Source organism: Tachyglossus aculeatus, chromosome 16 (assembly GCF_015852505.1).
Source record: "Tachyglossus aculeatus isolate mTacAcu1 chromosome 16, mTacAcu1.pri, whole genome shotgun sequence".
In the NCBI taxonomy this organism is placed as follows: Eukaryota; Metazoa; Chordata; class Mammalia; order Monotremata; family Tachyglossidae; genus Tachyglossus; species Tachyglossus aculeatus.
In genome coordinates this window covers 43,678,233-43,701,618 of record NC_052081.1, presented here as the reverse complement: position 1 = coordinate 43,701,618, position 23,386 = coordinate 43,678,233, and the positions used below count along the sequence as shown (strand labels likewise).

Here is a 23,386-nt window from a genome sequence, read left to right as displayed (position 1 = left end):
GCCCCTGCAGCCCTAATCCCCTTGGCCTTCGCTGGGAACCTAGGCAGGGACCTGTCTCCCGTTAGAGTCCACCCTCCCTCCTGCCAACCTGAATATGGATCCTCCTGCCCTCCCTGCCCCTAATTTGGGGATGGGGGCAAAAACTTATCCGAAGAGGCTTACTGCTTACCCCTCAAGAAGTAGCCCTAGGCGGCCCTGAGGCAGGGTCGCTGACAGACTGGAACGGGGGAGGTGGGGAGGGAGGTTCTGAAGCAGAATAACCCCACGTGGAATGGGGGAGGGGAGCCCACGTGTGCCCTCTTAGGCTGATCAAGCCAAAATGCCCCAGCCTGGCACTGCCCACAGTCCTGAAACCGGCACACTTCTCCCAACGTGAGAGAGAGAAAGAGAAAGAGAGAGAGAGAGAGAGAAAGAGAGAGAGAGAAAGAGAAAGAGAGAGAGAGAGAGAGAGAGAGAGAGAGAGAGAGGGAGAGAGAGAGAGATTTGGAGAGAAGGTCCCAGCTAGGGGAGGGGAGGGCTTGGTCCCGGATCTTAATAATAATGATAATAATAATTCTGGTATTTGTTAAGGGCTTACTGTGTTCCAGGCACTGTCCTAGGCGCTGGGTGGATACAATCAAATAGGGTTGGACACAGTCCCTGTCCCACATGGAGCTCACACTCTCCATCCCCATTTTGTAGAAGCGGAAACTGAGGCACAGAGAAGTGAAGTGACTTGATCGAGGTCACACAGCAGACAAGTGGCAGACTCAGGATTAGAACTCACGACCTTCGGACTCCCAGGCTCATGCTCGCCAACCCCCAGCCCGGGGCCCCTCGTTCCCACTGAGTCGGCAGAATCGCTACAACAACAGAAGGCGGCAGACAAAGCGCCGGGGAGGATTAGGGTCTCAGCCCCCGGGGGGTTCCGTGCCGGCTCAATGCAGGTTCCATTTCTGCACCAAAGCCTAGGCGGCTTTGGGGAGGGCGGGGTGGGGGGACTCTCGTCCCCATCAGAGTGGCTCTGTCAGCAGAAACAGGGATGGGGATGGGTGGGTAGAGGGGCACTGGATGAGGGAGACCGGGGGGAGGGGAACCACACCCTGATAGTCATGGAGTTGTAGTTGACAGAGGTGGAAGCCTCGATTCTCCCCAGAGGGCTCTGTCCCAGCTCTGGACTGATCAAGTCTGGGAGCCCGAAGCCCACCCCCACCCAGGGGCCGGGGCGGTCACCCTTCTGCCCACCCCTCTGGTGGGGAGAGGTCAGGCTCCCGCCTCTGAGACTTAGCGGGGGAGGAGGGTCGGGAGTCTCTGGACCAGGCCCGGAGGGATGGAGGTAGGGGGGCGGACTTCCTTATTGTTCCCATCTCACCCCGGCAGACCCCGGACCCATCAGGAGGCCGAGAGTCATTTTCTGGAGTAGTAGCGACGGTGGTTAATGTCCTCTGACCCCACGCGGCCCCACACGCCCACCACGAAGCTCTCGATGTCACACTCGTTGCAGCCGCGCAGGATGCGGAAGGAGCCGCCCTCGCCCCAGGCTGGGCCCCAGGAGTTGGCCGCCCTCTGGAAGCGGAGGAAGAGAGGTGACCATCGGAGAGATGGGCTCAGGTCAGCCCTGCCCCGCCCCACGCCCCCGAAGACCCCTGCCCGAGGACGAGCGTGGAGGAGCCCACGGCTGGACTTACCCAGAACTTGACTTTCTGCCCATTGGGCTGCAACTCCTCCCCCCACCTGCGGCAGGAGAGAAAAGGCGGTCAAGCAGGGGACAGACAGGGGGATGGTCAATAGGAGTGGGGGGACCACCCTCTCGGGCCTGGGCTCTCTCTGCCTTGCCCCGGCCCCGCCACCGTTGGAGCGGTTCCCACGGCAATCCCGTGTTGCTTGCTTGCTTTGAGTCCAGCTGTGGCGGCCGGGCCGAGTGGGGGCTTTGCACGGCTCCATTCCCTGCTGGAATGTTCTCTGACCCGCACTCCCAGCCCTCTCCAGAATGGCCTCACCCCTCCCTCCACCACCCTGAAAACCGAGAGTGGGAGAGGGCCAGATGCCAACTCCTCCCTAGACTGTTCATGTGCTAGTTCACTGCCCAGTCTGCCTAGCCCTCCATCCCTAATAATAATAATACTAACTATAATTACCATAGTCCCAGGCCCGTGGCTCTTTCCACTAGGCCGCGTTGCTTTTCCTTCTGGAGGCCCAATCCCCTTCTCCCCAAAGCAGTTCCTCCTGTCTGTCCCCTCTCTCAACCCACCCCTCACCCACTCATTCATTCATTCAATTGTATTTTTTGAGCACTTACATGTGCAGAGCACTGTACTAAGTGCTCTGGAGAGTACAATACAACAATAGACACATTACCTGCCCACAATGAGCTTACAGTCTAGAGCAGGAGGAGACAAGACAGTAATATGAATAAGTAAATTACAGATATGTTCATAAGTGCTGTGGGGTTGGGGGGGGAACAAAAGGAGCAAGTCAAGGTGACGCAGAAGGGAGTGGGAGAAAAGGAAAGGGGGGGCTTAGTCAGGGAAGGCCTCCTGAAGGAGATGTGCCACGCAGTGCCCCCAAGCCCTGCTTACCCGGTAATCTTCACCGAATGGGTCCCACGGCGGCGGAACTGTGGGGGCTTGCCGTTGCTGGCAGGCGTATGATGGTAGACCCCATTCTTGTACAGGAAGAAATCCTCGTGGACTTCCATCAGGGCTGGAGGCACAGAGAGAGGAGAGTGGGGAAAGGAGCCATGAGCATGAGACTGTAAACTCGTTGTGGGCAGGGAACGCATCTACCAAATCTGTTGTGTTGTACTCTCCCAAGCCCTTAGTACAGCACTCTGCACACAGTAAGCACTCAACAAATACCACTGATTGAGTCTCAGGTAGGCAGAGTGGGGCTGGCAGAGTCCTGAGCAATTCACCAGGCTAGGGACCAGGCTTACCCAAGCCCAAAAGGAATGGGCCCTTTATGTCCCCTTCCTTCCAGGCTGCCAAGATACCAGGTTTGCCCCAGCAGACTCAACAAAGAGGGAAGAAGGGACTAGAATTCCTTGAAGGGGCTCTGACTACACCCACCCTACTGGCTTTGCTTTTCTTGGCTCTTCTGCCTGTAGTTGGTGCCCGGGGTGATGTTGAATAAGGTGCCAGCCACACCTGGGCAGCGTGGGTGAGAGGCGTGAGGCCCTGGGCCATTCGACAGTTTGCCTGGAGTTTCTCACTTCAGTCCTGGCCAAGCTGCCAGAATCTGGTGTTGAATAGTAATAGGTTTGTTGGGTGGGGCCAGGAATGTGTCTGTTTACTGTTGTATCCTACTCTCCCAAGCACTTAGTACAGTGCTCTGCACACAGTAAACACTCAATAAATATGATTGAATGAATGAATAAATTCATGCATGCTTCCCAGTTCCTTCCACACCTCCTCCACCCCTCTCTCAGGACCACCCGACCCCACTCTGGGCAAGGGCTGGCTCCTCGGGACTCTGGAATTTCCAGAAGGCCTGGTAGCTCTGGCAGGACAGGGAGGAAGAGGAAGATGGGGTGGGAGATCCATAAGCTGGTTAGAAAGAGGAGACTAAATGGGTGTGACCATCTAGGGAGGTCGGGCCTGCCGAGCTAGAGGCCCACCAGGCTTCAGGAAAGCAGCAGGGGCAGTGCATTGCCTGAACTCCATGAAAATAGTGTGCCAGATAATTTGAATAAAGTTCCACTGGCTTCTTCAGGACACGGGAACTCTGGACACTTCTAAGGAAATGGGGGAGAAGGACTCTGTTCCCATTGGCACTGCCAACCCCTTGTCATCACCCCCACCCCCCCTGCCCAAACACACACACCACTGCCTTCCCCATCATCCCTTACCTTGCACGGGCCCATTCTCCATTATCTCCTTCATTATCTCCTTTTCCTAGGGGAGATTTGGGGAGAAGTGAGAGACACCCCCACTGGTCTGGCCCCAAGTCAAATGGCATTAACCCACTTGGCAGCTGAATGCCATTTCCTGGACAGGGAGTCCCCGGGGGCACTGGGGGCGAGAAGAGCTGCCTCCCTCCCCGTCTCTCTCCCTCCTACTCCCACCATTCCCCAGCTCGAGTGTCACATGCCGGAAGCTGTTGCTGGCAGCTGAGGAGAGAGACTGGCTGGGTGCCAGGGCACAGTTTGGGGACTGAGGAGGGACAGCAGGGAGATTCCACCATCTGCCTGGTGAGCAGGGGACTCAGTTCTGGCCAGACAAACCAGATCATGGATTCTCCCTTTGCTTGCCACCAACCAGCCCCCCCACCCCGACCCCCACCCTTTCCTCTCTTGCCCAGTTCTCCCCTCCCAGTGCCCCTCAGGACCCGGGACGTAGCTCTTGCTCTTACGTTGGAGGAGAGGCGGTAGGGAGGTGTGGACTGGTAGATGTGGTTGGATTGGCTGAAGCTGTTGGGGCAGGGGGCGGTGGCCTGGCGCTTGCCTCGCCCCATGGGGCGGCTGTACATCAAGCAGGGCTCCGCAATCGTGTTTTGGTTGGCCAAGGGGTAGCAGTTGTTGGAAACCAACCTGTGAAGTTGGGACAAGAAGGAGCGTGGTGAGGCCTGAGGGAAGGGGGCACCTGCCAAAAGTACCCCCATCGTATCCCTGGGTTCTAATCCTGGCTCTGTCACTTGTCTGCGGTGTGACCTTGGGCAAGTCACTTCATTCTCTTTGCCTCAGTTACCTCATCTGTAAAATGGGGAGTAAGACTGTGAGCCCCATGTGGTGCGGGAACTACGTCTAACCTGATTAGCTCGTATCTACCCCAGCGCTTAGAACAGTGCTTGACGCATAGTAAGCACATAGTAAGTAATAATAAAACAATCATAATTATGGTGTTTGTTAAGTGTTTAACAAACACCATAATTATGATTGTTTTATTGTTATCCCAAGCTGAGGGCACATCACCAATCACAAGAGGGAGGGAAAACCAGGGTTTCATGCGTCTCCCGCCCCCCCCCCCCACCCCCCACCCCACAAACCACACCAATCCCCAGAGGACTGGCAGGGTCAGAGCCTGGGGGTCCCTTCCCCACTCACCCCCTCCGCCGCAGGAAAGACCAGGCCCTATCCAGACGCCCACCATTGCAGCCCTGCTGGTTCCGGGTGTTACAGGAGAGAAGGTTCTGGGGGGACAGCAAGGGGGTCATGTGGCCCATGGAGTGGATGGAGATTCGGTCCGATGCCACAGCTGCAGGAGAGGGCAGAAGGCAGGGGAGGAGATGAGGGAGAGAGACTCCTGGTAGGGGAGGGGAGGCCTAGGGTCTTCCACACCCGGTTCTCCTGCCCCAGGGTGGACCTACCTGCCGTGGAGAAGGCCCACGAGCCAGCACAGTTGCCCTGGTCTAAGGGTTCATGGATCAGGCCCGGCCACTTCTGAGCTGCATCAAAGCTACGGGGCAACACCACGTTGGGGCCCATGTTCATCTGCAGAGACAGTGGAAGGTGCAGTGTCATCTTGGCCCTTCCCCTGCCTCTGTCCCTCTAGATTGCAAGTTCACTGGGAGCAAGGAACATGTCTACCAACTCTGTTAGATTGTACTCTTCCGAGCACTTAATTTGGTGCTCTGTACACAGTAAGCACTCAATAAATGTGATGGATTGATTGAGCCTGGTGACCTTCTCCTCTGTCCTAGGCTGCAGGAAGTCCTTCCTCCAGTCTAACCTCCCTCCCTCCTGCTCCAGTGAAGCCTATGTACAATAGGTAAGGGAAGGCGGGTGGGGGGGAAGGGCCACTCTGAGTGCACTGGTCTGAGCTCTTCTGCTGCCCCTTTTTCTTTTTCTAAATGGTACTCATCAAACACTTTCTATATGCCAAGCTTTGTACTAAACACTGGCATGGATACAAAATAAGCAGTTGGACACAACCCCTGTCCCACAGCCTAAGTAGGAGGGAGTAGGATTTAATTCCCATTCTACAGATGAAGGAACTGAGGTAAAGAGAAGTTAAGTGACTTGCCCAAGGTCACACAGCAGACCAGTGGCAGAACTCCCAGGCCTGTGCTCCTTCCACTGGGTCACGCTGCTTCCCCTTAAGGGCCTGTCCCTTTGTGCTTTGCTTTTCCTTCTTCCCTGCTCCTTATGGTCCCTTCTTGGCCCTGTGCCGGCCCTTGACCCCATCCGAACCCACCAGGGGCTCCGGTTTAAAAATACTCCGAGGCCAACCTGACCTTAGCCTTTGGAGAGTCGGGTGACGGGAGGGGCAAGGGGCGGTGGGGCGACAGGGGTGGAAGAGGGATGTCGGGGGACTGGGCTGCTGGCCAAGACAAACAAAGGGAGGCAGAAATAGCCACCTCCTCCTCTCTTCCCCCAAGCCTGGCTGGGCCTGGGAGAACAGGAGAAGGGGAGGAACTGCCCTGCCAGGGTCATCAAGCCTGAGATTAGGGCACAGATCAGACCCGAGGGTCACTTTATCCATCTCCCCATCTCGCACCCTCCCAGCTCTGCTGGGCTACAAGGAGACCCCGCAGTTTTCCTGGACTCCCCAGTCCAGGGATTTTCAGTAGAAAGTCCCCTCCGGAGTCCTGCCTAAATCCCTCACACTGCAATGCTGGAGACAAGTTGGCCAGTCAGGGGGAATCAGTTGGCAGAAGTGGGGTGCTCTTCTCTGAAATCATCAGGAACCATATTGCCAACATCTGCCCCCAACAATCTACTCGCTCTTTCCTCAGAGGGTCCCGTGGGGTTGGGTACTGCCCAGAAGATTCCTATCGAGCCCTTCCACATGTGCCCATGCTTGCTTCCCTCCTGGATCGTGTTCCTCTCCCATTCTGCCCTCTCTCGCCCTCTCCCCCAGAAAGCAGCCATTGGGTGCTTCCCCCGATCCGCTCAGCCCTTGAGGGAACAAGACGTCCCACTCTTAAGACTGATCCGGATCTCCGGACCCACCCTGCCCGCCGCCCCGACCCTGAAACCCTGGCTGCTCTCTGCTCCAGCCCAGCCGCTTTGATGCGAGAGGCAGGCACGGCCTGTAGCCGGGGCCCCAGAGGGGCCGGGTTTCCGACGGGAAAGGAACATTCCCAGTTTCCTGGATGGATCCGCTGAGCCTGTATTTCCAAGAAAAGCAGGCGCTCCAGCTCCCGGGATACAACCTCCCCCAATATCCACCTGGCCCGGCCCGCCTCTCAGACCCTAGGGGTTTGTGGCCCGGAATGCAAGTCCTGTCTGGTGGGGAGGGTCTCCCCGAGCCTGCCCCCTTGGTTCTTCCCAGGTGGGGCCAGATGACTGATGAGTTGGGAGCTCGAGTGGGGGAGCAGTGTGGCCTAGTGGATAGAGCATGCCTGGGATTCAGAAGGACCTGGGTTCTAATTCCAGCTCCACCACTTGTCTGCTGTGTGACCTTGGGCAAGTCACTTCACTTCTCTGTACCTCAGTTCCCTCATCTGTAAAAATGAGGATTAAGACTGTGAGCCCCATGGGGTACATGGACTGCGACCAACTTGATTAGCTTGAATCTACCCCAGCACAGAGTACAGTGCCTGGCACATAGTAAGCACTTAACAAATACCATTAGAAAAAAGAAAAATAAAAATGAGGGGGCCCTCCCGGCCATGGTATGGAAATGATATGGAAATGAACATCTGTGTCAACAGCTTTGGCATTTGGGGTTGGGTGGGGGTGTGTGTGGAGCGGGAAAGGGGACCCTGAGACCTGAGACTCACGTGCATCTTGTTCATGTTCATGACGGTGGGCGAGGGCCGGATGGTGCCTAGCCGGTGGCGGATTCCTTCTTCCAGCGTCATTCCCCAGAAGGAGCTGTGGTTCCCAGCTCTCCAGCTGCGGAAGGATGCGGTGCTGGACACGGGGCCGAGACCCTGGCCCGCCCCACCCCCCCGGGGCCCCCACACTCCCCACCTCTCCTCCCTAGAAGGTGGGGTACGGGCTAGTCTTCCTCCATGTGGATCCTTTGCCCACCCTCACATACGCAAACGAACTCCAACACTCACATTCATACCCCCCGTGTCTCGGTCTCCAGCCCAAGAACCCAGCTCTGGTCCTCGCCTCGCCTCCCCCGGCAAGCCCCCTACCCGTAATTTCCCCCGTTGATGGCGTTAATCAGCTCTGTGTTCACCAGGCAGGGCTCCTGCTCACAGTCCCAAAAGTTGTCTTCCCTGCAGGTGCTGGGGAGGAGAGAAAGAGTTTATGTCCCTCAGAAAACCCCTGGGAGGGGGGGGGTCTCTGGGCTCCCTAGACTCCCTGGGACAGGTAGGAGGCACTATTGCACGCGCCCCCATGAATCCTGGCCGCTGTCCGGGAGTTCAGCCTCCTTTTAAGGTGCTGAGGCAGGGGAATGCCAATTAAGGCCACATCCCGGCTGTCCAGAGTACCCGGGCCCACAAACCTCCTCCTTAACTCTTCTCTGGCCGAGGGGAGATGGGCCTGGGGCTAAGAAGAAGGGTCCCTGTCTCTGAGAGCAAGGAGGGGATGGACAGTGCTCTGCACACAGTAAGCGCTCAATAAATACGATTGATGATGATGATGATGAGTTCAGAACTGTGCACACCCACACACACACAACCCCCTCCAGCGCTTAGAACAGTGCTTTGCACATAGTAAGCGCTTAATAAATGCCATCAAAAAAAAAAAAACCGCACATGACCACCGACTTCAGGTTCACCCATCCTATGATGCAAGCCACCTCTTGTTTTCCCCCTCCTAGACTGTAAACTCATTGTGGGTAGGGAACATGTCTATCAACACTGTTATAGAGTACTCTCCCAAGCGATTAGTACCGTGTTCTGCACACAATAAGCATTCAATAAATGCCTGACTTTTCCTCTCCATGAACATGTATAAAGCCTCATTCCTTCACAGCTGCCCTTTCTCCTCTCCCCAGGATCCCCTCCTGTAGACTGCAAGCTCGTTGTTGGCAGGGAATGCATCTGTTTATTGTTGTATTGTACTCTCCCAAGCGCTTAGTACAGTGCCCCGCACACAGTAAGCGCTCAATAAATACGGCTAAATGAATGAATGAATTGAGTGTTTGCTATGGCCTCATCAAGCAAGTGGGAGGCATCATTGTTCCTCCTATTTGCTCCCTCTGCCCCACCCCTTGCCTGGCCCCCGGCTGCAGGAACAGGTCCGAACAGGGCCTAGAGATCAGCCTGGGGAGGTCCTGCATTCCGGGGGCAGGGGACTTCATTCCCTGCCCCCTCACCCCACCCCCTCCCTTTCTCCCAGCATCACCCTGGACTGGTTCTGCTCTGGAATGGAGCACAGTGAGCCCTCAATAAATACAATTGATTGACTGATTGATTGGACAGGCAGGACAGCTAAGTCAGGCCCTGGAGCTACCAGGGCCAGGCACTGTGCTGGAATATTGGGCCCATGTCCCATCTCCCCACGGCTTCTGTTCTCCAGGAGGTTAACCCCTGGAAGCCCACTGCCCTCAGTCTGGTCCCCAGTCTGCCTGGAAGGAGAGGGCTAGGTGCCAGCGGCTGGAACAACCTGTCCGGGCACAAACACAATGACCCGTTCTCTCCGGCCCCCCCAACCCCCAGGATCAGTTTTATAGTCTTTGCTCCTTTTGACTGATCCTAATCCAACTGCTTCCTCCGCCTCCCCCCGCCCCTCCTCCCCCCACCCCCCAAACCCGGCTTCCATGAGGCAATGGAAAAAGCCAGAGTTCAAATTCCAAGAAGTTCCATCTCCCAAGTCTCTCTGCTGCTGTCTGGTCTCTCAGAGGCTGGAGAGTGTGTGACCATGTGTCCTCGCTGCCACCCCCTCCCCCCCAACCTCTACCCCCTCCCCTCCACTCCCAGTCCCAGGGATTCCTTCCATTCCAGGGGTGCAGCCCCGTGACCCGCTGCTGGGCTGGGAAAGGCTACCATCCCAGAAAACTTTGGCATCTTATTTGCATTTAACAGCAGAAGAGACAGTCATCTGGCCAGCCCTCCCCTCCTAGTAACCTCCAGCTCCTTCTTCTGCTTCCCCCACTGCCCCCAATTCCAGATTATCTCCCCTCCCCTCTGTAGTCAGCCCCAAGTTGGCTGAAGGGGTCCAACCTGGACCAATTTCTCTTTAGGCACTGCCACAGCCCCCAGCCCCACTACATACAAATCTGTCCCTGCCCCCCCCCACCCCCATTCCCGCCCCCAAGGCTGGAGGGAGAAATCAGGTATCATCTGATACTTTAATGTCCCCCAGAGATGCTGCTTCCCTGCCCCTCCCCCAAATCTCCAAACCACCAGGACATCCACCAGCAAATCTCAGCTGTGCCCTGGGCAATGCGAGTTGGAAAAAAAAAAAGGAATTTGGCAGTGACACGGGGGTGGCAGGGGTTGGGACTTGGCTGCAGGGAAAACTTCACAGGTCCTGCTGTCTTCTGGGACTCTGGGGCTTGGGACTAGCATGGATTGGAGCCAGGTCCTCCCGAGATCACATTCCAACTGAGATGGGGAAATTCCAGGGAAAGGATCTCTCCCCATCCCTCTCCCTCCCCAGAAGAGATCATTCCCTTCCAAGAGGTCAGAAAGCTTGACCTTCTGCTTCCTCTCCATCCTCTCCTTCTGGCAAAAATATACAGAAGGCTGTCTCCCCATGCCATCTGGGGCTGCTCTGGGCACTCAAGAATAAGGGGGTGGATGGAGTTGAAGAATAGCACCTGACCACCTCCAAGAGAACCCCAGCCCTTGGCACACCTGCCCCACCCATGGCCCGGGACTCACCAGTGGTTACAGTTCTCCTTGTACATCTCTGAAGGATGGTACATCCGGCCCTCATGCTGGCAACCTATGGAAGAAGGTGGTGGTGAAGAGGACAAGAGGGTTGGCACAGGGAGGGATATCTAGGCCCTGCCTATCCTAAGTGGATTTAGGGTTGCCCCTTGTGAAAGCTGACAGCTGGCTTTCCTCATCCCCCATTCCCTTCTGTGTCGCCCTGACTTGCTCCCTTTGCTCTTCCCCCCTCCCAGCCCCACAACACTTATGTACATATTTGTCACTTTATTTATTTGTATTGATGTCTGTCTCCCCTCCCTCTAGACTGCAAGGTCATTGTGGGCAGGGAATATAACTGTTTATTGTGGTACTGCACTTTCCCAAGCGCTTAGTATAGTGATCTGCACACAGTAAGCGCTCAATAAATATGATCGATGAATGAATGAATGAAGTCAGGCAATGGGCCTCTGTGGTTGGGAAGATTATTCGAGTGTCTTGGCTTCAGCAACAGGCTGGAGCCATGGGAGGGGGAGGTCTAGGAGCTGGAGGTCCAGCGCTTAGAACAATGCTTGACTCATAAGTCTTTAATAAATACCATTATTCTCACTGGCAGGAAGACTGCAGGCCGGTACAGTTTAGGAACCCGTCTGCAAGTCAAATATAAAAGGGGTTGGAGCTGAGGGAGGGAGAGTGGGCTTAGAACCTTCATCAGGAAATTTTGCCTTCGTGCCAGGGGAGTGTTAGACTGGGTTGAAGGAGTGGTCTTCCTGCAAGTGGGTGTGGGGGGAGGGTCCGGGCACTGGGTCAGCTCAAGGACTAAGGGGCAGAGGCCATTGAGACACCCACGGGTCTGGGCTGAGGCAGGAGTTGTCCTATCCAGAGGCAGGGACATTGACATGATGACATCCAGAGGTCCCTGCCAACTGGGGAATAAAGGGTTCTTTCTAAGGGGATCTGGGATATTTTAATTGCCCCCAACTCCTGTCACTGATGAACAGACAGGACCCCGATTTCCTGGGGGTATTGTGTGTGGGGGAGATTCTGAAGACGTATTTCTCCTCCAAATTCTGGTTGAGAAAGCCACTGGGGCTCCCCCAAATCCAGGCATTTTGTCAGCTGGGTAAGTTAGCAGGGCAGGACAGGGCAGTCCTAGATAGAGCTCTGGGAGAAAGGTCACAAGGGGTCATGGCCCCTGGCTATGCTGGACGTCAAAGAGCTCATTTACTTCAGCCCACCCTGCTGGGGAGAGCACCCAGGCTCAGGATCCCTCACTTCTTGAAGACAGAGTGTTTGATGGCTGGGCAGTAGGTTGCGAGGGGGGCTAAATTGGGTGGGTGGTCAGTGCAGCAAGACAAAAACCCACGGGAATGGCCCTTGCGGTCTGTTAGAACACAGAACTACCTGCAGCCATGGTTCACCTCAACAGCAGGAGAGACTGAGGTTAGACACCAGGAAGAATTTTTACAAGCCAGGTAGGGAAGAGGAGAATAGGGAAAGGTGGAGCAGCGTTTCCTCCCTCCAGAAGTTAGACAGCAAGAGAGTGATTCCTTGTATATTTAGGCTGAAGGCGGGGGAAGGATGGAGAGCCACACGCCAGGGAGGCAGAGGGATGGACTAGATGATTACTCAAAATCCTTTCCTGCCTCCAACGTCCGCTCCCCCGGTACCCTTCACTTTCTTCATTCTCCGCTTTCTCCCTCGGCCACGGGCTCCTTCCAAGCCAGACCCTGACCCAACCCTGCCCTCGCCCCCTCCCCAGCTTTCTAAAATTCTTCATTTTCATTTGGAGTTTCGCTCTTAGGACTCAGAGTCCCTCGAACCCTCGATGCGGCCCGAGGCAGGGGGATGGGCCGGTTGGTCTTCCAGTCTGCGGACGTTACTGTGCCCCTTCCCTCGGCTCCCTTCCTCCCCCCGACCCCCTCCGGGTGTTTCCAGTTGGTGGGTCGTGGACCTCCCTCCTCCTCCTCCTCAGGGAAAGTCCAGGCCGACCCGGGAGAGACGTGGAGGGGTTGGAGGGGGCGGGCTGGCGGGGGCGGGGAAGGGTAGGCGGAGTGCCAAGGGTGGCCCGCTGTCAAGGACGTGAGTGCCCGCTGGGCGAGGGAGAGGGCTGCTCCCTCTCGCAAGCTGGCCAGGGGTCCCCCCTCACCTGGGTGCGGGGGGGGACGTTTCCCGCCGCCCTGGCAGTAGTCCCAGTAGTCCGGGCAGCAGTCGGGGACCTCGCGGTTGCAGAAGATGTCGCAGTAGCACATGGTGCCCATGTAGGGCACGGCGCAGTCGTCGTCGCGATCATAGCAGCACCGTCCGTGCCTCTGGCAGTAGGAGCCCCCGACGTCCCGGATGCCCCGCACGTGCAGCGCCGGGGCCAGCTCCCGCCGTGTCCGGCCCCCGCGGACGGCCAGGGCCCCCTGGGTGGTCAGCAGCAGCAGCAGCAGCAGCGAGGGCGGCGTGCGGAGGGACGGGTCCGGATTCATGCTGGTTCTCATGCGGGGCTGGAGGGAGGTGCGGGCGGGTTGAGGCGGGGGCTGGCGCCCCGGCCGCCAGGTTCGCTGCCCTCGTCCGTCCATCCGTCCGTCCGTCCGTGGGTCCGTCCCCCCGGGCCGAGCCCGGAGCTGGGAGCACCCCCTTCGGCCTCCCCGCCGCACCTCAGTCCCGCGCTCCGGGTCCCAGCCGATTCCCCGGCCTCCGCAGCCCCTCCTGGAAAGCCCGGTTCCATGTGTGAGCCCGCTGTTGGGTAGGGACCGTCTCTTTATAATAATAATAATAATAGTAATAATGATGGCATTTGTTAAGCGCTTACTATGTGCAAAGCACTGTTCTAAGCGCTGGGGGGATACAAGGTGATCAGGGTGCCCCGCGTGGGGCTCACAGTCATCAACCCCATTTTACAGACGAGGTAACTGAGGCTCCGAGAAGTGAAGTGACTTGCCCAGGGTCACACGGCAGACACGTGGCGGAGCCGGGATTCGAACCCACGATCGCTGACTCCAAAGCCCGGGCTCTTTCCACTGAGCCATGTTGCCAACTTGTACTTCCCAAGCGCGTAGTACAGTGCTCTGCACACAGTAAGCGCTCAAGAAATACGGTTGAATGAATGAATGAATGTGGATGCGGCCCCGCCCCTGGGCACCCCCTCGGGGACCCTGAGAAGCAGCGTGGCTCAGTGGAAAGAGCCTGGGCTTTGGAGTCAGAGGCCATGGGTTCTAATCCCGGCTCTGCCAATTGTCAGCTGTGTGACTTTGGGCAAGTCGCTTCACTTCTCTGGGCCTCAGTTACCTCATCTGTAAAATGGGGATTAAGATTGTGAGCCCCCCATGGGACAACCTGATCACCTTGTAACCTCCCCAGCGCTTAGAACAGTGCTTGGCACATAGTAAGCGCTTAACAAATGCCATCATCATCATTATCATTATTATTCATTCGTTCATTCAGTCAATCGTATTTATTGAGCGCTTACTGTGTGCACAGCACTGGACTAAGCGCTTGGGAAGTACAAATCGGCAACAGAGACGGTCCCGACCCAAAAACGGGCTCACAGTCTAGAAGACGTCTTGAGAAGCAGCGTGGCTCGGAGGAAAGAGCCCGGGCTTGGGAGTCAGAGGTCATGGGTTCTAATCCCGACTCCGCCACTTGTCTGCTGTGTGACTTTGGGCAAGTCACTTCACTTCTCTGTGCCTCAGTTCCCTCATCTGGAAAATGGGGATTAAGACTGTGAGCCCCATGTGGGACAATCTGATTACCTTGTATCCCTCCAGCGCTTAGAACAGTACTTGGCACATAGTAAGTGCTTAACAAATGCCATTATTATAGAAGTGGGGGCTGGGAGTCTCCAGCGTTTAGTACAGTGCTCTGCACACAGTAAGCGCTCAATAAATACGATTGAATGGGTGAATGAATGAGGCAGGATTCCCAGGTTCGTTTCCCCGGGGGCGGCAAACAGCAGGGTCCTCAGCCGGGGTCCTAGATAACCACCTGGTATGGGACCCCAAGACCCCCAACCCCCCCAGTCCCCGCCCCACCGCAACCCAGGGCCCATGGCCAAGACCCCCTCTCCTCCCTCCCTCAGGCTCACATGCTGGGAAAAGAGTAAACAGGAACTGAAAGTGACCTGTCACCGGGAGGGCCGGATCTGGGGCGCCCCGGCTCCGGAAAGCAGACCGACCCATCCCCGGCCCTCTAACCAACCCCAGGGTTCTCCCAGCCCGCCCAGAGAGGGCGGGAGTTCCCCGGGAGCCACACAGCACCCACGGGTGACTTGAACAAGGAGGCGCCCTTTCCTGTCCCCTCCCTGCTTCCTGGGCGGGGAAGCACGAATCCAGGTGAAAAGGGAAGAGGTGCCCGGGCAGCCCAAGAACTCTGACTCCTGCTTTTTTTTTTTAATGGCATTTGTTAAGCGCTTACTAGGTGTCAAACACTATTCTAAGCGCTGGGGTAGGTACAAAATAAGTCAGACGCAGTATGGAGTAGTAAGAAACAGCAGGGTCTAGTAGATAGAGCATGGGCATGGGAGTCAGAAGGTCATGGGTTCTAATCCCGGCTCTGCCACTTAATAATAATAATAATGATGATGGCATTTATTAAGTGCTTACTATGTGCAAAGCACTGTCCTAAGCGCTGGGGAGGTTACAAGGTGATCAGGTTGTCCCACACGGGGCTCACAGTCTTCATCCCCATTTTACAGATGAGGGAACTGAGGCACAGAGAAGTTAAGTGACTTACCCAAAGTCACACAGCTGACATTTGGCAGAGCCGGGATTTGAACCCATGACCTCTGACTCCAAAGCCCGGACTCTTTCCCACTGAGCCACGCTGCTTCTCGATTGTCTGCTGTGTGACCTTGGGCAAGTCACTTCACCTCTCTGTGCCTCAGTTACCTCATCTGTAAAATGGGGATTGAGACTGTGAGCTCCACTTGGGACAGGGACTGTGTCCAACCCGATTTGCTTGTATCCACCCCAGCGCTGAGTACAGAGCCTGGCACATAGTAAGTAGTAGAGTGCCTGGCACATAGTAAGCGCTTAACAAATGCCATTTTTTACTTAAAAATACTATAATTATTATTATTATGGGGCCCACAGTCTACGTAGGAGGGAGAACAGGTATTTAATCCCTATTTTGCAGTTGAGGAAACTGAGGTACCGAGAAGTTGTGACATGCCCAAGGTCAGATCTGTCTTCCTCCCGGCACCGTCTCCCTCACTCCAGACCCCCTTCTGAAAGGTCAGCGGGAAAGCTGGGAGAGCCGGGGATCCCCCCGCACCCGCGAATACACCTTGTCATCATTCTCCAGGGATGGGGAGACGGAGGTACCAGTGGAGTGGCTGGACTCCACCTGAGATGGGCGGCGGAGGGGCTCGTTGCTGTAAGCGGGGATGATCCAGCCCAGAGCTAGCTGCATCCCTCAAGCAGAGGGAGCAAATCATCCGAGCCAGGCACCCCAGGGGCATCTCGTGGAAGAGCTTGGAAACGCTACACCCGCCCCGCCCGCCCCCATCCCTCTCTCCCAACCCTGGGCTGGCAGCAGCCCTGGCATAGAGGCTGCGATTTGCAGCCCCGAGGGTCACCCTGGGCCTGGGCCTTTTGACCAGGAATAGCCCACCGACCCCCTCCCTTCTTTCCCCCGATTCCCCCACCGTCCCTCATCTTTCCCTGGGATCAGAAGAGTTAAAGTCCCCCAGTGACCGCCTCTTGCCACAAATGAAAGTACTTGCTGCGGTGGGAGGGACTGTGCCCTCTTCGTGCCCCTTCTAGGCACCGTTCCAGTTCCTGATCGAGCCTCTATTCCTCCAGAATGGTCCCCTAGAGCCCGCCTGCCGATCCTCTGCCCCCCAAAGAAGGCAGAGGGCTCGGGGGCGCCGCCCCTCTGATGCCCAGGTGCCTAGGAAAGAATGGTACCTGGTTGAGTGGCACTAGCTTCTGAGGGGCAGCGCTGGGCAGCTCAAGCCCGGGGACCGGGCGAGTGTCCGGGCGCTCCCCCGTGAGGCTCCCTCGCCGGCCGGTCGCTTCGCTGGCTCTGGAGAGAGCGCAGGGAGGCCCCTCCTTTAAGTACCGGCTACGACCGCCTCCTCCTCCTTTTATCCTGCCTTCCAGACGGCTCCGCTCCCGATACGAAAGGCAAACAGCAGAGGGGAGGAGAGCACCTGAAATTATCTCATTTCTCCTGGCCCCCAGGCCCCCCAGCCCCCGCCCCGGCCCTTGGGGGACAGACAGGGAAGGACGGGGACAGGTTAAAAGCTTCGGGCTGAGGAGCCGCTTAGTAACTGTCTTTAGGCCTTTGAAAGGGGGGAGCAGGTGGACAGGAGCTCTGGGGCAGGCCAGGAGGAAATGGGCAGGTATGGCAGTAGGGGGGATTTGGGATAGACAGCAGGGAGAACTGGATGGACTCCATAAAGATGATGGCGGGGAGGGTGGGATGCCGCCTGGGAGAGGGAACATCCTGCTTGGGGTCTTGGAACAACCTCTTGAAAGTTGGGGGTCTCGGATGATGCTTCCCATTTTACAGATGGGGAACTGGAGGCCCAGAGAGGGTGAGTGTGTGCCCAAGGTCACACAGCACGGAATTTCAGCTCCCAGCTCAGCCCCTGATCCCTAAAGGAGGGATCAGTCTTCACCATATCTGGTCACCTGGACATGCAGCCCTGCCTTCGATATTGTCAACCAGCCCTTTCTCCTGGAAACATTATCCAACCTCGGCTTCACTGACACTGTCCTCTCCTAGTTCTCCTCCTGTCTCTCTGACCACTCATTCTCAGTCTTTTTAGAGGGTTCCTCTGCCTCCCACCCCCTAACTGTGAGGGTCCCTCAAGGCTCAGTTCTGGGTCCCCTTCTATTCTCCATCTACACTCACTCCCTTGGAGAACTCATTGGCCCACATGGCTTCAACTACCACCTGGTAGTTAGATTTGGATGACACCCAAATCTACAACTCCAGCCCTGATGTCTCTCCCTTTCTGCAGTCTCTCATTTCCTCCTGCCTTCAAGGTATCTCTACTTGGATGTTCTCCCATCACCTCAAACTTAATATGTCAAAAACAAAACTTCTAATCTTTCCACCCAAATCCTGTCCTCCCCCTAACTTTCCCAACACTGTAGATGGCACCACCATCCTTCCTGTCTCACAAGCCTATAACCTTTATCCTTCACTCCTCTCTTTCATTCAATTCACAAATTCATTCCATCACTAAATTCTGTTCATCCCACCTTCACAACATCGCTAAAATCTGCCCTTTCCTCTTCATCCAAACTGCTAGCATATTAATCCAATCTCTTATCCTATCCCATCTTGATTACAATATCTGCCTCTTTGCTGACCTCCCTGCCTCCAGGCTCTCTCTCTCCACTCTAGTCCATACTTCACTCTGCTCCCTGGATCATTTTTCTACAAAAACGTTCAGGCCATATTTCCCCACTCCTCAAGAAACTCCAGTGAAACAAAAACTCCTCACTATTGGCTTTAAAGCACTCAATCATCTTGCCCCCTCCTACCTCACATCATTGCTCTCCTACTACAACCTAGCCCACACACTTTGCTCCTCTAATACTAACCTTCTCACCATACCTCGTTCTCATCTATCTCTCCATCAACCTCTCGCCCACATCCTAACTGGACGGAATGTCCTCCCTCCTCATATCCAACAGACAATGACTCTCCCTGTGCCTCAAAGCCTTATTGAAGGCACATCTCCTCCAAGAGACCTTCCCTGACTAAAGCCTCCTTTCCTCTTCTCCCACTCCCTTCTGCGTTGCCCTGACTTGCTCCCTTTGTTCTGCCTCAACTCCCAGTCCCACAACACTAAAGTACATATCTGTAATTTATTTCTTCCTATTAATGTCTGTCTGCCTCTCTAGACTATAAGCTTGGTATGGGCAGGGAATGTGTCCGTTTATTGTTGCATTTTACTTTCCCAAGTGTTAGTAGAGCACTCTGCACACAGTAAGAGTTCAATTAACATGAAATGAATGAATGAATGAATAGTCCTCAAACCAGCCCAACCTCCACACTAGGAAAAATTGCTTCCCTTTTTTTTATGATATTTGTTAAGCACTTCCTGGGGCCATTTGAAGTTGCTCTCCTCATCTCTCTCTCTCTTTCTCTCTATCACTCGCTCATTCTGTGTGTGTGCGTGTGTGTGTATTATTTGTTTAGCACTTAGTATGTACCAAGCACTGTAGAGATTAGGACAGTACTTGGTATAATGTAAGTTCTTAATAAGTACCATAAGTATTATTACTAAGCGCCGGGGTAGATACAAGCTAAACAGGTTGGACACAGTCTACATCACACATGGGGCTCACAGTTCATCCCACATTCCCTGCCCACAAGGAGCTTACGGTCTTGAAGCGAAGACAGCAATTAAAATAAATAATTTATGGATATGTATATAAGTGCTCTGGGGTTGAGAGCGGGTGAATAACAAATCCCCAAAGGGCAGATCCGAGTGCATAGGTGACCCAGAAGGGAGAGGGAATCAGGGAAAAGACATCACTAGCAACTCCCACCCCTAGTCTCTCCTCCTCTGGCAGCTGGAGGGAGACAGCTGCAACTGGTGGCCCTTTTTGCCCTTCTGCCCCCCACTGTTGGCCTTTCCTCTTTTTCTCCCACCACAGAGCCTCCCTCCCCTTCCCGAGAGCCACAAGTATGGGGAATAGATGGACTTTGTGAAGAGCCAGAACTTCTGGGACCCCTTCTCCCACCTGCTACACCCTCCCTGCTCCCACACCCCAACTCTCTGCCTCAGTTTTCTCCTCCAGTCCCCAGGGAATACAAGCTGGAGAGAGGGGTGTGTGTATATGTGTATGTGAGTGAGTGAGCGAGAGTGTGTGTGTGTGTGTGTGTGTGTGTGTGTGTGTGTGTGTGTGTGTGTGTGTGTGTGTGTGTGTGTGTTGCAGGAAGGGTGGGAGGAGGGGGCCAAGGGTCAGGATCCAAGGGTCTGCCACCCTGTCCTGTGCATGAGCAGGTCTTTTCATTAAACTTCTCCTCCTTCTCACCCTCCTACTGAACCCAGCAGAGAAGGGATGTCCTTTATCTGCGTCACTCAATCCAGACACCATCTGGAATGGGAATCAAATTCACTCTCCTCCACCTTCCCTCTCCCATCCAGCATTCTAGGGTTCCTTGAGAAAGGCCTTCCGGTTCAAGGGCAGACCCTCTCCTACAGGCAGGGCTCATTCAAGCAGGCCTTGGGGCAGAGGTCTGGTGCAGAAGACTTGCTCTAACCAACTATTTTCAGTCATTCAATTGTATTTATTGAGTGCTTACTGTGTGCAGAGAGCACTGTACTAGGTGCTTGGGAGAGTACAATATAACAGTAAACAGATATATTCCCTGCCCACAACGACCTTACAGTCTAGAAGGAGAGACAGACATTAAATAAATAAATTATAGATATGTACATAAGTGCTGTGGGGCTGGGAAGAGGGATGAATAAAGGGAGCAAGTCAGGGTGATGTAGAAGGGAATGGGAGAAGAGAAAAGCAGGGCTTAGTCAGGGAAGGCCTCTTGAAGGAGATGTGTCTTCAATAAGGCTTTGAAGACTGGGGAGAGTCATTGTCTGCTGGAGTCGAGGAGGGAGGACATTCCCCATCAGAGGCAGGACGTGGGCGAGAGGCCGGAGGCAAGATAGATGAGAACAAGGTACAGTGAGAAGGTTAGTGTTAGAGGAGAGAAGTGTGCATGCTGGGTTGTAGCAGGAGAGTAGCAAAGTAAAGTAGGCAAGGGCAAGGTGATTGAGTGCTTTAAAGCCAATGGTGAGGAATTTTTGTTTGATGTGGGAGGTGGATGGGCAACCACTGGGGTTTATTGAGGAGTGGGAGAAACAAGTCCTGAACATTATTGAAGAAAAACGATCCGGGCAACAGCATGACCTCTCTGAGCCTCCCTCTCCATCCATAAACTTCCCTTCTGGTATTGCCCCAAAGTCAGGGGAGGGATGTCAGCCGAGGGTTCGGTGGGAGATAGAAGGAGAAGCAGCATGGTCTAGTGGAAAGAGCATGGACCTGGCAGTCAGAGGACCTGGGTTTTAATCCCAGCTCTGCCACTTGTCTGCTGTTTGAACTTGGGCAAGTCACTTAAATTTTCTGTGCCTCGGTTACCCCACTTGTGAGCTGAGAGCCCTATGTGGGACAGGAATTGCATCCAACATAATTATCTTATACCTATCCCAGAGCTTAATACATTGCCTGGCACATAATACGTCCTTAACAAATAACACACACACACACACACACACACACACACACACAGAGCAGCTTTAACTGGCCCCAGGAAGCTTTGAGGTTGGCACTGCCCTCCTCCTTGGCATCACCTCTGCCCTTGCAGTGCCATGCTAACTATTCCTGCAACTGCTCAAACCAGCCAACCCCTGTCTTGCTCCCCAGTGCCAGTTTTCATGGTAAATCAGTAGGAGTGTGGGTCGGAGGTGGTGCAGGAGAAACTACAGCTCAACCCCCTTGAGCAGAGGGGCAAGACCATCCAGGGTCAGGACTGATCAAGGGCAGGACTGACAGGGGGCAGGGCTAAACGGGGGCAGGACTGACCAGGAGCAGGACTGTCCAGGGGTAGGGCTGACCAGGGGCAGAGCCATCCAGGGGTAGGACCATCTGACATGGGACAGCCCTCAGGGCCTTGGGGGATTGTGCCAGAGACCTGGCATGCTCTGGCAGGGGAGAGGAAAGACTGGAAGCAAGACTGTAAATTCCTTGTGAGCAGGGAATGTGTCTACCAACTTTGTTATTCTGTACTCTTCCAAGTGTTTTGCAATCTGTACAGTGTTCTGCAGTCAATCAATTGTATTTATTAAGCACTTATAGTATGCAGAGCACTATATTAAGCACTTGGGAGAATACAACACAACAATGTAACAGACACATTCCCTGCCTATGTAGAGTTTACAGTCTAGGCAGGGAGACAGGCATTAACATAAATAAATAAATTGCAGATATGTACTTAAGTGCTGTGGGGCTGAGGGGGAGTGGTGAATAAAGGGAGTAAGTCAACTAGAAGAAGAAGAAGGGTGTGGGAAAAGAGTAAATGAGGGCTTGGTCAGGGAAGACCTCTTGGAGGAGATATGCCTTCAGTAAGGCTTGGAAGGTGGGGAGAATTGTCTGTCAGATATGAAAAAGCAGGGTGCTCCAGGCCAGAGGAAGGACATGGGCCAAAGGTCAGTGAGCACACAGTAATCACTCAATAAATATCACTGATTGATTGACTGATTAAAGGGGAGGGGTGGGCAAAACTCCTAGGAAATTTTGAATGGACTTTTCTCCTGGGGTCCTTGGGGCTGGTGGTCTGCTAGGTCTCTTCTGGAGATGCAGGTCCCACTTCGGGGAGCAAGGACCACCCTAACTCAGAAGCAGGCCGTAGAGGCAGAAAGGGAGTCTGGACCAAGGAAAGCTGAGGAGAAAAAGCGGCATGGCCTAGTGGAAAAAGTCCAGGGCTGGGAGCCAGAAGATTTAGGTTCTAGCCTGCCTGTGTCACTTACCTGCTGTGTAAACTTGGACAAATCACAAAGCTTCTCTGGGCCTCAGTATCCTCATCTGTAAAATGGGGTTTAAATATCTGCCTTCCCTTCCTCTTAGATTGTGAGCCCCATGTCACTCTATCTTCTATCTGTTCCAGCGTTTATCACAGCACTTGGAACTTAGCCCAAGATAAATCCCATCATTATTAGAGGGGAGAGCAGAGCCGATGACTCCCCCATGGACCCCATAGAGCTCCCCATCTCCTTCCACTGGAACACAAGTAGCTTTGCCGACTGGACTCAAGGGACCAATACACGTGGTGAGTTGGTGACCAGTGGAGAGTGCCAAGCCACAGCCTTTTCTCCTGCCTTCTCCCCTCTCTCAGCACTATGGCAGCTTGGACCAAGGGGCCTACCCCGAGGCTGACCCCAGCGGGGCGATTACCGAACAGTGGGCACAGGACACTGACTCAGGCAGAGGACACAATGGGGCATGTGTGAGTTTGGGGAGGCTGGGAGGAAAAGGGTCCCTAGGAGTTCCCGGGAACAGGGTGGCTGGGAGGAGAATGGAGGGGCACAGGGAGTGTGAATCACCGGTGCCGTGGGGAGGAGACGGGTTGTTGGTGAGTCATGGGGACGGATGAGAAAGAGGGTGACAGGCTCTGGGTGGTGGTCAGGAGGTGCCTTGTGCTCCTTGGGGACTGCCCACTCAGCACCCCAATAGGGCAGGAGCACATGACATCCCAGCCCGGGGCTCAGTGTGTGAGGGTTGAACTAGGGGGCAGTCGGAGTCTGAGGTCGGCATGAGGCCAGTCTCGAAGGTTGGGGCTGGGCCAGGCTTGGGTAGCCTCCAGCTTCAGTCAGTCATTCAATCATATTTATCGAGTGTTTACTGTGTGCAGAGCACTGTACTAAGCACTTGGGAGAGTACAGTATAACAATAAACCGACACATTCCCTGCCCACAATGAGCTTACAGTCTAGAGGGGGAGACAGACATTAATAGAGAGAAAGAAATTATAGATACGTACATAAGTGCTGTGGGGCTGGGAGAGGGGGATAAATGAAGGGAGCAAGTCAGTGCAACGCAGAAGGGAGAGGGAGAAGAGGAAAGAAGGGCTTAGGAAAAGCCTCTTGGAGATGTACCTCCAAAAGGGCTTTGAAGATGGGAGAGAGTAACTGTCGGATTTGAGGAGGGAGGGCACCCCAGGCCAGAGGTAGGGTGTGGGTGAGAGGTTGGTGGAGAGATAGATGAGAACGAGGTATAGCGAGAAGGTTAGTATTAGAGGAGCAA

At 54.8% G+C, this 23,386-nt stretch overlaps 1 protein-coding gene across 1 annotated transcript; it reads right to left on the bottom strand.

The window, feature by feature from the left end:
* Positions 1 to 721: 721 nt before the first annotated feature.
* Positions 722 to 22,046, bottom strand: TINAGL1 (tubulointerstitial nephritis antigen like 1). Its single transcript, XM_038758640.1, has 13 exons — positions 21,980 to 22,046; positions 16,530 to 16,828; positions 12,785 to 13,127; positions 10,648 to 10,711; positions 8,008 to 8,100; positions 7,642 to 7,756; positions 5,284 to 5,407; positions 5,021 to 5,171; positions 4,330 to 4,507; positions 3,827 to 3,872; positions 2,559 to 2,682; positions 1,668 to 1,713; positions 722 to 1,545 (listed from the first exon to the last, which is right to left on the bottom strand). Exons 1-13 carry the CDS (start codon positions 22,044 to 22,046, stop codon positions 1,387 to 1,389), a joined length of 1,809 nt encoding a protein of 602 aa, XP_038614568.1. The 3' UTR covers positions 722 to 1,386.
* Between the last annotated feature and the right edge of the window lie 1,340 nt (positions 22,047 to 23,386).

What these genes read in the sequence shown, in the direction of transcription:
- TINAGL1 (XM_038758640.1), bottom strand. Translation starts at nt 22,046, where the DNA reads ATGCCGCTTTTTCTCCTCAGCTTTCCTTGGTCCAGACTCCCTTTCTGC. An exon ending in CCTCTACGGCCTGCTTCTGA is followed by an intron (nt 16,829 to 21,979) that starts GTTAGGGTGGTC and finishes CTGTCCCCCAAG; the next exon opens with GGCCGGGGCGGGGGCTGGGG. An exon ending in GGAGAATGGGCCCGTGCAAG is followed by an intron (nt 2,683 to 3,826) that starts GTAAGGGATGAT and finishes CTGTGCCTCCAG; the next exon opens with CCCTGATGGAAGTCCACGAG.